The sequence below is a fragment of the Oncorhynchus mykiss genome, chromosome 4 (assembly GCF_057628025.1).
Source record: "Oncorhynchus mykiss isolate SJ-2025 chromosome 4, ASM5762802v1, whole genome shotgun sequence".
NCBI lineage: Eukaryota > Metazoa > Chordata > Actinopteri > Salmoniformes > Salmonidae > Oncorhynchus > Oncorhynchus mykiss.
In genome coordinates, this window is record NC_143025.1 from 56,241,084 (window position 1) to 56,255,257 (window position 14,174).

General features: G+C 47.4%; 1 protein-coding gene and 1 long non-coding RNA gene across 2 annotated transcripts in view; both read left to right on the plus strand.

Annotated features, from left to right (window-relative positions):
* Nucleotides 1–545, plus strand: part of ppce (Prolyl endopeptidase) — a 50,234-nt gene extending 49,689 nt beyond the window's left edge. The window contains 1 exon segment of the mRNA NM_001165076.2: nucleotides 20–545. Coding sequence (NP_001158548.1) covers nucleotides 20–29 — 10 coding nt within the window. The 3' untranslated portion in view covers nucleotides 30–545.
* The window catches only part of LOC149984078 (uncharacterized), a 466,287-nt gene that overhangs the window by 121,200 nt on the left and 330,913 nt on the right, over nucleotides 1–14,174 (plus strand). The gene's annotated exons all lie outside the window — the stretch shown is intronic.

Genomic DNA, 14,174 nt, shown 5'->3' on the forward strand with positions numbered 1-14,174 from the left:
CCAGCCCCGGCACATAATCCCCCTCATAGCTCTTCCTCTTATTTGTCATCCTCCTCTGTATTATACTCCATGTGTATTTTGGTTCTGTCGAGAGATAGGTGATACAGGGTAGGACTTAAAACACTTAGTTATCAGCCTAAAGGTCAAAGGTTAAGGCTGCAAATGTCATCAGTAGGCGGTCATAAAATGAAACAGCCCCTAATTGGTGCAACCCCCTACACAATACAGACAATTGTATGTATTTATCATTTGGAGTGCATTTGGAAGGCTGTTGCTCAGTAAAATCACTAGGTAAATTATTTTAGCATTTAGAATTTTAACTCTTCACAGTGTTGGCGTGAATGGGTTTAGATTTAGGTTATTTTGTTGTTCTGTGGCCAGGAGGAGTGTAATGCAGAAAGAAAGTGCGTGTCCGTGTGTGTCCACATATCCTCTCAGACTGATGTTAATTTCTACCTCTTGACATGTGCTGATTGTTTATCAATTAAAGGGATATAAACAACTAACTGCAATGCCACAACTTCAATAAAAAACATTTTGAACAGTGCTTTTTTGTCCATTGTGTGACTCTCGTTACCTAATATGTAGCCAATAAACTCTTAAAGGGCAGGTAAAAAGGCATTTGTCCTGTTTTTTTTATATTTCCACACTGAGGTAGAAATAACAATCAGAAATTATGATAATACCCTTTTTGTGTAGGCTGTTTTTTGAAAAATCACTGGGAATTTCAGCCTTTTCTGGTGGGATATAATGTTGTCCCACTGTAACGCCTGTCGTCGGAAGGAGTGGACCAAAGCACAGTGTGAAAAGTGTTAATGATTTATTTTTATTATCAAAAAAACACTTGAACAAAGTGACAAAACATAAGCGAACAGTTCTGTCAGATAAGAGACAAAACAGAAAATAACTACCCACAAAACACAGGTGGGAAAAAGGCTACCTCAGTATGATTCCCAATCAGAGACAACGTTAACAGCTGCCTCTGATTGGAACCATACTCGGCCAAAAACAAAGAAATAGAAAACTAGAATGCCCACCCTAGTCACACCCTGACCTAACCAAATAGAGAAATAAAATGTCTCTGTCACGCCCTGGTCGAAGTATTTTGTGTTTATTTTCATTTATTTGGTCAGGCCAGGGTGTGGCATGGGTTTTTGTATGTGGTGTGTTGGGTTTGTAGCTTAGTGGGGTGTTCTAGTGAAGTCTATGGCTGTCTGAAGTGGTTCTCAATCAGAGGCAGGTGTTTATAGTTGTCTCTGATTGGGAACCATATTTAGGCAGCCATATTCTTTGGGTGTTTCGTGGGTGATTGTCCTCTGTGTCAATTTGCACCAGTTTAGGCTGTTTTGGTTTTCACATTACGTTTATTGTTTTTGTACAGTTCATGTTTCATCATTGTTAAATAAACATGGATCGTAATAGCCACGCTGCATTTTGGTCCGACTCTCCTTCTACCGAAGAAAGCCGTTACAGAATCACCCACCACAACAGGACCAAGCGGTGTGGTAACGGGCAACAGCAGCGAAAGGAGGAAAGGACATGGGAGGACGTTATGGACTATACTACTTGGGAGGAAATAGACAGGTGGGCAGTCGACCCAGGAGGAGTGCCGGAGCCCGCCTGGGATTCGCTGGAGCAGTGCGAAGAGGGATATAGACGAATGGAGTTGGCGACGCAAGCACGGCGGCGCGGACGGAAGCCCGAGAGTCAGCCCCTAAAATTTATTTGGGGGGGGCTAACTTCTTTGGAGTATGGCTACGCCAGGTAGGAGACCTGCGCAAACTCCCTGTGCTTACCGGGGGGCTAGAGAGACCGGGCAGGCACCGTGTTATGCTGTGGTGCGCACGGTGTCTCCAGTGCGGGTGCATAGCCCGGTGCGGCAGCTCTACGCATCTGGTCCCCAGTGCGTCTCCTTGGGCCGGCTTACATGGCACCAGCCTTGCGCTCGGTGTCTCCGGTTCGCCTGCATAGTCCAGTGCGGGCTATTCCACCTCGCCGCACTGGCAGGGCGACCGAGAGCATTCAACCAGGTAAGGTTGGGCAGGCTCGGTGCTGAAGAGCTCCAGTGCGCCTGCACGGTCCGGTCTACCCAGTACCACCTCCACACCCCAGCCCTCCGGTAGCAGCTCCCCGCACCAGGCTTCCTGCGCGTGTTCTCGGCCCAGTACCACCAGTGCCAGCACCACGCATCAGGCCTACAGTGCGCCTCGCCTGTCCAGCGCTGTCAGAGCCTTCCTCCTCTCCAGCGCTGCCGGAGTCTCCCGCCTATCTAGCGCTGTCAGAGCCTTCCGCCTCTACAGCGCTGCCGGAGTCTCCCGCCTGTTCAGCGCAGTTAGAGCCTTCCTCCTCCCCGGCGCTGCCGGAGGCTCCCGCCTGTTTAGCGCTGTCAGAGCCTTCCGCCTCTACAGCGCTGCCGGAGTCTCCCGCCTGTTCAGAACTGCCAGTCTGCAAGGAGCTGCCAGTCTGCAAGGAGCTGCCAGTCTGCAAGGAGCTGCCAGTCTGCATAGAGCTGCCAGTCTGCAAGGAGCTGCCAGTCTGCAAGGAGCCGCCAGAGCTGCCAGTCTGCAGGATGCCGCCAGAGCTGCCAGTCTGCAAGGAGCCGCCAGAGCTGCCAGTCTGCAAGGAGCCGCCAGAGCTGCCAGTCTGCATGGAGCAGCCAGAGCCGCCAGTCAGCATGGAGCAGCCAGAGCCGCCAGTCAGCATGGAGCAGCCAGAGCCGCCAGTCAGCATGGAGCAGCCAGAGCCGCCAGTCAGCATGGAGCAGCCAGAGCCGCCAGTCAGCATGGAGCAGCCAGAGCCGCCAGTCAGCATGGAGCAGCCAGAGCCGCCAGTCAGCATGGAGCAGCCAGAGCCGCCAGTCAGCATGGAGCAGCCAGGGCCGCCAGTCAGCATGGAGCAGCCAGAGCAGCCAGTCAGCATGGAGCAGCCAGTCAGCATGGAGCAGCCAGAGCAGCCAGTCAGCATGGAGCAGCCAGAGCTGCCAGTCAGCATGGAGCAGCCAGTCAGCATGGAGCAGCCAGAGCAGCCAGTCAGCATGGAGCAGCCAGAACGGCCAGTCAGCCAGACTCTTCCAGATCTGCCAGTCAGCCAGACTCTTCCAGATCTGCCAGTCAGCCAGACTCTTCCAGATCTGCCAGTCAGCCAGACTCTTCCAGATCTGCCAGTCAGCCAGACTCTTCCAGATCTGCCAGTCAGCCAGACTCTTCCAGATCTGCCAGTCAGCCAGACTCTTCCAGATCTGCCAGTCAGCCAGACTCTTCCAGATCCGCCAGTCAGCCAGGATCTGCCAGAACCGCCAGCCAGCCAGGATCTGCCGGATCCAACTACCTGCCTGAGCTTCCTCTCAGTGCTGAGCTTCCTCTCAGTGCTGAGCTTCCTCTCAGTCCCGAGCTACCCCTCAGTCCCGAGCTGCCCCTCAGTCCCGAGCTGCCCCTCAGTCCAGTGGGGTTCTGGGTGAGGACTACTAGGCCATGGTCGGCGGTGAGGGTGGACTATCCAGGGACGCGAGGAGGAGGGACTAAGACTTTGATAGAGTGGGGTCCACGTCCCGCGCCGGAGCCGCCACCATGGACAGACGCCCACCCGGACCCTCCCCTATGGTTTTTGGTGTGCGTCCGGGAGTCCGCACCTTGGGGGGGGGGGGGGGGTTCTGTCACGCCCTGGTCGAAGTATTTTGTGTTTATTTTCATTTATTTGGTCAGGCCAGGGTGTGGCATGGGTTTTTGTATGTGGTGTGTTGGGTTTGTAGCTTAGTGGGGTGTTCTAGTGAAGTCTATGGCTGTCTGAAGTGGTTCTCAATCAGAGGCAGGTGTTTATAGTTGTCTCTGATTGGGAACCATATTTAGGCAGCCATATTCTTTGGGTGTTTCGTGGGTGATTGTCCTCTGTGTCAATTTGCACCAGTTTAGGCTGTTTTGGTTTTCACATTACGTTTATTGTTTTTGTACAGTTCATGTTTCATCATTGTTAAATAAACATGGATCGTAATAGCCACGCTGCATTTTGGTCCGACTCTCCTTCTACCGAAGAAAGCCGTTACAGAATCACCCACCACAACAGGACCAAGCGGTGTGGTAACGGGCAACAGCAGCGAAAGGAGGAAAGGACATGGGAGGACGTTATGGACTATACTACTTGGGAGGAAATAGACAGGTGGGCAGTCGACCCAGGAGAAGTGCCGGAGCCCGCCTGGGATTCGCTGGAGCAGTGCGAAGAGGGATATAGACGAATGGAGTTGGCGACGCAAGCACGGCGGCGCGGACGGAAGCCCGAGAGTCAGCCCCTAAAATTTATTTGGGGGGGGCTAACTTCTTTGGAGTATGGCTACGCCAGGTAGGAGACCTGCGCAAACTCCCTGTGCTTACCGGGGGGCTAGAGAGACCGGGCAGGCACCGTGTTATGCTGTGGTGCGCACGGTGTCTCCAGTGCGGGTGCATAGCCCGGTGCGGCAGCTCTACGCATCTGGTCCCCAGTGCGTCTCCTTGGGCCGGCTTACATGGCACCAGCCTTGCGCTCGGTGTCTCCGGTTCGCCTGCATAGTCCAGTGCGGGCTATTCCACCTCGCCGCACTGGCAGGGCGACCGAGAGCATTCAACCAGGTAAGGTTGGGCAGGCTCGGTGCTGAAGAGCTCCAGTGCGCCTGCACGGTCCGGTCTACCCAGTACCACCTCCACACCCCAGCCCTCCGGTAGCAGCTCCCCGCACCAGGCTTCCTGCGCGTGTTCTCGGCCCAGTACCACCAGTGCCAGCACCACGCATCAGGCCTACAGTGCGCCTCGCCTGTCCAGCGCTGTCAGAGCCTTCCTCCTCTCCAGCGCTGCCGGAGTCTCCCGCCTATCTAGCGCTGTCAGAGCCTTCCGCCTCTACAGCGCTGCCGGAGTCTCCCGCCTGTTCAGCGCAGTTAGAGCCTTCCTCCTCCCCGGCGCTGCCGGAGGCTCCCGCCTGTTTAGCGCTGTCAGAGCCTTCCGCCTCTACAGCGCTGCCGGAGTCTCCCGCCTGTTCAGAACTGCCAGTCTGCAAGGAGCTGCCAGTCTGCAAGGAGCTGCCAGTCTGCAAGGAGCTGCCAGTCTGCATAGAGCTGCCAGTCTGCAAGGAGCTGCCAGTCTGCAAGGAGCCGCCAGAGCTGCCAGTCTGCAGGATGCCGCCAGAGCTGCCAGTCTGCAAGGAGCCGCCAGAGCTGCCAGTCTGCAAGGAGCCGCCAGAGCTGCCAGTCTGCATGGAGCAGCCAGAGCCGCCAGTCAGCATGGAGCAGCCAGAGCCGCCAGTCAGCATGGAGCAGCCAGAGCCGCCAGTCAGCATGGAGCAGCCAGAGCCGCCAGTCAGCATGGAGCAGCCAGAGCCGCCAGTCAGCATGGAGCAGCCAGAGCCGCCAGTCAGCATGGAGCAGCCAGAGCCGCCAGTCAGCATGGAGCAGCCAGAGCCGCCAGTCAGCATGGAGCAGCCAGAGCCGCCAGTCAGCATGGAGCAGCCAGGGCCGCCAGTCAGCATGGAGCAGCCAGAGCAGCCAGTCAGCATGGAGCAGCCAGTCAGCATGGAGCAGCCAGAGCAGCCAGTCAGCATGGAGCAGCCAGAGCTGCCAGTCAGCATGGAGCAGCCAGTCAGCATGGAGCAGCCAGAGCAGCCAGTCAGCATGGAGCAGCCAGAACGGCCAGTCAGCCAGACTCTTCCAGATCTGCCAGTCAGCCAGACTCTTCCAGATCTGCCAGTCAGCCAGACTCTTCCAGATCTGCCAGTCAGCCAGACTCTTCCAGATCTGCCAGTCAGCCAGACTCTTCCAGATCTGCCAGTCAGCCAGACTCTTCCAGATCTGCCAGTCAGCCAGACTCTTCCAGATCTGCCAGTCAGCCAGACTCTTCCAGATCCGCCAGTCAGCCAGGATCTGCCAGAACCGCCAGCCAGCCAGGATCTGCCGGATCCAACTACCTGCCTGAGCTTCCTCTCAGTGCTGAGCTTCCTCTCAGTGCTGAGCTTCCTCTCAGTCCCGAGCTACCCCTCAGTCCCGAGCTGCCCCTCAGTCCCGAGCTGCCCCTCAGTCCAGTGGGGTTCTGGGTGAGGACTACTAGGCCATGGTCGGCGGTGAGGGTGGACTATCCAGGGACGCGAGGAGGAGGGACTAAGACTTTGATAGAGTGGGGTCCACGTCCCGCGCCGGAGCCGCCACCATGGACAGACGCCCACCCGGACCCTCCCCTATGGTTTTTGGTGTGCGTCCGGGAGTCCGCACCTTGGGGGGGGGGGGGGGTTCTGTCACGCCCTGGTCGAAGTATTTTGTGTTTATTTTCATTTATTTGGTCAGGCCAGGGTGTGGCATGGGTTTTTGTATGTGGTGTGTTGGGTTTGTAGCTTAGTGGGGTGTTCTAGTGAAGTCTATGGCTGTCTGAAGTGGTTCTCAATCAGAGGCAGGTGTTTATCGTTGTCTCTGATCGGGAACCATATTTAGGCAGCCATATTCTTTGGGTGTTTCGTGGGTGATTGTCCTTAGTGTCCTCTGTGTTGGTTTGCACCAATTTAGGCTGTTTCGGTTTTCACATTACGTTTATTGTTTTTGTACAGTTCATGTTTCATCATTGTTAAATAAACATGGATCGTAATAGCCACGCTGCATTTTGGTCCGACTCTCCTTCTACCGAAGAAAGCCGTTACAGTCTCTCTTAGGTCAGGGCGTGACACTCACCGCATAACGTCACCTGCGATCGGGTTATAATAGACCAATTAATCTTTGTTTATTTGAATATTCCCCCCTAGTTTTGGTGCTGGTCCCACCCAAAAGCAAGAGAGACTGTGCAGTATGGCTACCTTTGCAGTGTTTTCCGAACAATCACTTTGTCTGATTTGGCTGCGATTTAAAAAAAAATCCTAATCACCTGCTAGAGAAGTCCAGTCGAACCTCATGTACAGCACACTTTGCAAATGAGGCTAGGTACACGTGGATTTCCCAGCAGCTCCAAGCATCGCATGGATCTTGAAATCGGCAGCAGCAGCAACCATTCATGAATTGTTAATGTAGCGTGGTTCGTTCTGCGTTGTGAAATAATTAGGATACTGCCACAACTGGAGGTCTGCTTGTTGGATTTTTATTTGCCCTGCACACGAAGAGACAACGCACAATATGTTAACCCTTGGCTCAGTCACCTCGCTAGCTGAAGGTCAGGCAAAAAAGAACAATAAGGGGGTACGGAAAAACAGAACCCGCGATGGGCCAAACCAAAATATACTAAACTTTTACAATCAAGTGTATTTACAATATAGATATGAAAAAGTGTTTGTACGCAAAAATACAATTAGTTATGCAGCTGTAATTAAATTAAAAAACACTGAATTATTATTATCAAATTATTAACATCCCCTCTTGACCTGGCCTATTCGAACTGGTCCTTGGTGCATAATCTAGGGGAACAACATCACATTGCTACATTACTATAGTAATGTTTATATTATAAGTAAATGACATGCTATGGGTTGCATGCTTTGTCACAATATTGTTTTGAATGGTCTCTTGAGGACTGATGCTAGTTACTTAATAGCATTCTCTGAGCTGCAAATCATTAGTAGGACAACCCTTTGCCATCACTGTGATGTCGCAAGATTGACTTTAGATTAAATATAACTTTAGCTAGCTAGTTAAAATTGCGGGACTGGACCGGATTTTAGCTAGCTAACGTTAGCATTGCTAGCTAGCAATATTTCACAAACTTTTCTAGCTATGGCGATTGCCATTTCTCTAAAGTCAATTTGACAATATGATAAACAATGGCAAAGTTGTTTTCTTCTAATTACTTGCCTGCTTCAGTAATGTCATCGTATTTCCAGTCCACTATAGGTCTCCTCAGATGTTAACTAGATTGCCTGCTACCAGTCTGTGAGCTAATTAATGGCAGCTCGCCTGTTGACTGTTGTTCAAGCTGCAGTCAGTCACCCAAAACGGACCAAGGTAGCCTACTTCGGTTTTATGAGGATTCTGTGTTATGCACTATAGCCCATTACCATATATGTGATTGAATATTATCTGCTGTTGGCTTGTGTGGATGTATGTATGTGTTACGCAACATAGCTGACTTAAAACATTGTTAACAGTTTCAGGGCCATGGGCCTTTCTCATGATGGAAAAATAGAGAGTAGCATGAAGACAGGAACTGTGCAATGAGAATGAGTTGGGGGGGGCACATTCAGAGCGTGTAGTTGTGAGAACAAGCTGTCTTTTGTTAGATAACAGGAGCCAGGTGCGAGATAACGGTATCGAGCATGAGCGCATGGATGTTCTTCACAGCAACAGTTACATCTATCAACTGAAGCGCTAAGAGGCGGGGACCTGCCTGAGCGCCTGCAATAGGCTGAGCAAGTTTAAACCACGCCCAGCCTCTACTGTGATAGGCCAACAGACGGGTTGGAACTATGTCTATCACAGTATAAAGAATACTGTTTACATACATCCTGTCAGTTCTCTGTTTGCCCTGCGAGGTGGGACAGAGAGCCCGTATATACGAAAATTGCATTTACCACTTATTGCTTAGCTAATAAAAAAATACATAGTATACAATCGGTGACTCATTGTCATATTTATCCTGATACCAGATTCGAATTGACGCAACTCTAACAGTTTCTCCCCAAAGAATGTACGAGAGGCGCTGGGAATCTAGATGGCAGGAAATGGCAGTTACAAGTGTTCAAAAAATCCCTCCCACCTTGTTCAAAAAATCCTGGGGAGAACCCTGCTACTTGTTTTAACTTGTCATTTTTTTTATGTTTGTTTTCTTTGATGACTGTACAAAATCAATTGCTCAAATTTACAATTTGAAAGTATATGTTATTAGGTATTAGTGCTAAAATAAGCTGGCTTGTGATTGGATTTGTAGCTACTAGCCTACCAGCCAGAAGAGAGAGGGTAGCTATTATGATTATTAGCTACCTAGCTAGCTAGATATCTCATTAGTTGTATGTTTATCTGTGTAATGACTCCTAACAAATAGTAAGCCTTCTGGCTGAGAACGCAATAATTAATGTATAACCCATATCTATGAGAAATGAAATTATGTTTATGTTTATAAAATGTATCTTTGTCTTCTTGCCAACAGGTTGATAACTTGTAGCAGCTACACAGTCCTTCCATTCATGATCCCATTATGTGCTAAAGGATGAGGAGGACCATGAGGTCATGGACTTCTTGGAGGAAGATGCTTTTGATGAGGAGCTACTTTGTGAGGAGTATGAGACAGATGAACTGGTTTCCTCCCTAAACTTCCTAGGTTGATGCTGGTGGTGACTGCTATACATACCGAGCTGGTGGTGCAGGTCGTAGAAATTATATAGCCTGGTCCTAGATCTGTTTACACGGTCTTGCTAACTCCTAATGTATGATAGTTGTCATGCCATGTTACCATAGTAGCAGTTGGCTTGGCTATACATAGGAGTTGGCTGTATACAGTGGTGTAAAGTACTTAAATAAAAATACTTTGAAGTACTACTTAAGTCGTTTTTTGGGGTATCTGTACTTTATTATTTATATTTTTGACACTTCACTACATTCCTAAAGAAAATATTGTATTTTTTAGTCCATAAAATTTCCCTGACAACCAAAAGTACTCATTTAATTTTGAATGCTTAGTAGGACAGGAAAATTGTCAAATTCCCGCACGTATCAAGAGAACACGTGGTCATCCCTACTGCCTCTGGGCTGGCGGACTCACTAAACACAAATGCGTATTTTGTAAATAATGTGTGTTGGAGTGTGCCCCTGGCTATCCGTACATTTTAAAAACAAGAAAATTGTGCTGTCTGCTTTGCTTAATTTAATGATTTTTTAATGATTTATACTTTTACTTTTGATACTTAAGTATATTTAAAACCAAATACTTTAAAACTTTTACTCAAGTAGTATTTTACTGTCTGACTTTCACTTTTACATGAGTAACTTTCTATTAAGGTATCTATACTTTTACTCAAGTATGACGATTGGGTACTTTGTACACAACTGGCTGTATAGCACAAACAGATCAAAGACCAAGATAACATTTGGCTGATTGTCAGAACAGATAGAGTGAAGCTTCAATGTACTTGAGACCTACTGTAGAAATGGTTGGCTTTGTTACAGGACATATAGAAAAGAGAATATGATGTGGTTTGCTTGTTTGGCACCTGAATGCAAGGGCAACAGGTTGTGTATAATGTTCTGGTTATGACAGTGATGTAACTTGCACTTTGTTTTCAGTTTCAATGAGAATCTATTCCCCTAACCTTATTCTTTCAATAAAAGTATTTGTATAAATAATGGTTGGTTTAATAATGTTATATTGTATGTCTTTCCATATCATATGTAAGACTCAATGCTTTCTGTCATTTGTTTAGGTGCCTACAAAAAGTATTCACACACTTTGACTTTTTCCAGATTTTGCTGTGTTACTGCCTGATTTTAAATGGATTAAATAGAGATTTTGTGTCACTGGCCTAAACAAAATACCCCATCATTGTCAAATAAAATAAAATTGTATTGGTCACATAAATATTTTTAGCAGATGTTGTTGCGAGTGTAGCGAAATGCTTGTGCTTCTAGTTCCAACCATGCAGCAATATCTAACATGTAATGTAACAATTCCACAACAACTACCTAAAACACACAAATCTATATAAAGGAATGGGATAAGAATATATACAGCTGAAGTCGGAAGTTTACAAGTTTACACTTAGGTTGGAGTCATTAAAACTCGTTTTTCAACCACTCCACAAATTTCTTGTTAACAAACTATAGTTTTGGCAAGTCGGTAAGGACATCTACTTTGTGCATGACACAAGTCATTTTTCCAACAACTGTTTACAGACAGATTATTTCACTTATAATTCACTGTATCACAATTCCAGTGGGTCAGAAGTTTACATACACTTAGTTGACTGTGTCTTTAAACAGCTTGGAAAATTCCAGAAAATTATGTAATGGCTTTAGAAGCTTCTGATAGGCTAATTGACATCATTTGAGTCAATTGGAGGTGTACCTGTGGATGTATTTCAAGACCTACCTTCAAACTCAGTGCCTCTTTGCTTGACATCATGGGAAAATCAAAAGAAATCAGCCAAGACCTCAGAAAAAAAATTGTTTCATCGTTGGGAGCAATTTCCAAACACCTGAAGGTACCACGTTCATCTGTACAAACAATAGTACGCAAGTATATACTCCATGGGACCATGCAGCTGTCATACCACTCAGGAAGGAGACGCATTCTGTCTCCCAGAGATGAACGTACTTTGGTACGAAAAGTGCTAATCAATCCCAGAAAAACAGCAAAGGACCTTGTGAAGATGCTGGAGGAAACAGGTACAAAAGTAGCGATATCCACAGTAAAACGAGTCCTATATCGACATAACCTGAAAGGCCGCTCAGCAAGGAATAAGCCACTGCTCCAAAACCGCCATAAAAAAGCCAGACTACGGTTTGCTACTGCACATGGGGACAAAGATCGTACTTTTTGGAGAAATGTCCTGTGGTCTGATGAAACAAAAAAAGAACTGTTTGGCAATAATGACCATCGTTATGTTTGGAGGAAAATGGGGGAGGCTTGCAAGCCAAAGAACACCATCCCAACTGTGAAGCACAGGGGTGGCAGCATCATGTTGTGGGGTGCTTTGCTGCAGGAGGGACTGGTGCACTTCACAAAATAGATGGTATCATGAGGAAAGAAAATTATGTGGATATATTGAAGCAACATCTCAAGACATCAGTCAGGAAGTTAAAGCTTGGTTGCAAATGGGTCTTCCAAATGGCAAAATAGCTTAAGGACAACCAAGTCAAGGTGTTGGAGTGGTCATCACAAAGCCCTGACCTCAATCCCATAGAAAATTTGGGCAGAACTGAAAAAGTGTGTGCGAGCAAGGAGGCCAACAAACCTGACACAGTTACACCAGCTCTGTCCGGAGGAATGGGCCAAAATTCACCCAACTTATTGTGGGAAGCTTCTGGAAGGCTACCCGAAACATTTGACCCAAGTTAAACAATTGAAAGGCAATGCTACCAAATACTAATTGAGTGTATGTAAACTTCTGACCCACTGGGAATGTGATGAAAGAAATAAAAGCTGAAATAAATAATTCTCTCTACTATTATTCTGACATTTCACATTCTTCACATAAAGTGGTGATCCTAACTGACCTAAGACAGGGACTTTTTAGTAGGTTTAAATGTCAGGAATTGTGAAAAACTGAGTTTAAATGTATTTGGCTAAGGCTAAACTTCCGACTTCAAATGTACATATAAATATATGGATGAGCAGAGCGGCATAGGCAAGATGCAATAGATGGTATAAAATACAGTATATACATATGAGATAAGTGATGCAAGAACTGTGAACGTTAAAGTGGCATTATTAAAGTGACTAGTGATCCATTTATTAAAGTGGCCAATGATTTCAAGTCTGTATGTAGGCAGCAGCCTTTCTGTGTTAGTGATGGCTGTTTACAGTCTGATGGCCTTGAGATAGATGTTTTCCAGTCTCTAGGTCCCAGCTTTGATGCACCTGTACTGACCTCTCCTTCTGGATGGTAGCGGTGTGAACAGGCAGTGGCTCGGGTGGTTGATGTCCTTGATGATCTTTTTGTCCTTCCTATGGCATCGGGTGCTGTAAGGTGTCCAGGAGGGTGGGAAGTTTGCCCCTGGTAATGCGTTGGGCAGACCGTACAACCCTCTGGAGAGCTTTGCGGTTGTGGGTGGTGCAGTTGCAGTACCAGGCGGTGATACAGCCCCACAGGATGCTCTCAATTGTGTTTCTGTAAAAGTTTGTGAGGGTTTTAGGTGTTACGCCAAATGTCTTTAGCCTCCTGAGGTTGAAGAGGCACTGTTGCGCCTTCTTCACCACACTGTCTGTGTGGGTGGACTATTTCAGTTTGTCAAAGTGGAATCATATTTTTAGACATTGTTACAATTGAATACTAAATGAAAAGCTGAAAATCTTGAGTCAATAAGTATTCAATCCCTTTTGTTATGGGAAGTCTCAAGTTCAGGAGTAAACATTTCCTTAACAGGTCACATAATAAGTAGCATGGACTCACTAATAGTGTTTAACATGATTTTTAAATAACTGCCTCATCTCTGTACCCCACACATACAATTATCTGTAAGGTCCCTCAGTCGAGCAGTGCATTTCAAAACACAGATTCAACCATAAAGACCAGCGAGGCATTCCAATGTCTTGCAAAGAAGGGCACCTATTGTTAGATGGGGATTTTTTTTAAAGCAGACATTAAATATGCCTTTGAGAATGGTGAAGTTATTAATTACACTTTAAATTATATATCAATACACCCAGTCACTACAAAGATACATGTGTCCTTCATAACTCAGTTGCCAGAGAGGAAGGAAACTGCTCAGGGATTTCACCATGAGGTCAATGGTGACTTTAAAACAGTTAAGAATAATGCCTCCACAGCCTGTAGGGCTGTAGGGAGACCGGGCAATGGGAGGAGACGGCAGGACATAGAGAACCAATCCACAATCACCAAAACCGTAGTGTTCCCCTGAGACGGGGGGGGAGATCAGTCAGGAAATCTACGGATAGGTGAGACCGTGGTCATTGTGGAAAGGGGAGGGGTTGTAACTTCCCTCTACAGTATATGCATATGAGATGAGTAATGTAGGGTATGTAAGCATTTTATAAAGTGGCTAGTAAAAATTGATTACATCAATTTGATTACATACATTTTTCCATTATTAAAGTGGCTAGAGTTGAGTAAGTATGTTTGCAGCAGCCACTCAATGTTAGTGATGGCTGTTTAACAGTCTGATGGCCTTGAGATAGAAGCTGTTTTTCAGTCTCTCGGTCCCAGGTTTGATGAACCTGTACTGACCTCGCCTTCTGGATGATAGTGGGGTGAACAGGCAGGTGAACAGGCAGCTCGGGTGGTTGTTGTCCTTGATGATCTTTTTGGCCTTCCTGTGACATCGGGTGGTGTAGGTGTCCTGGAGGGCAGGTAGTTTGCACCCGGTGATGTATTGTGCAGACCTCACTACCCTCTGGAGAGCCTTGTGGTTATGGGCAGAGCAGCTGCCGTACCAGGCGGTGATACAGCCTGACAGGATGCTCTCGATTGTGCATCTGTAAAAGTTTGTGAGTGTTTTTGGTGACCGAATTTGGTGAACTAATTTCTTCAGCTTCCTGAGGTTGAAGAGGCGCTGCTGCTCCTTCTTCACCACGCTG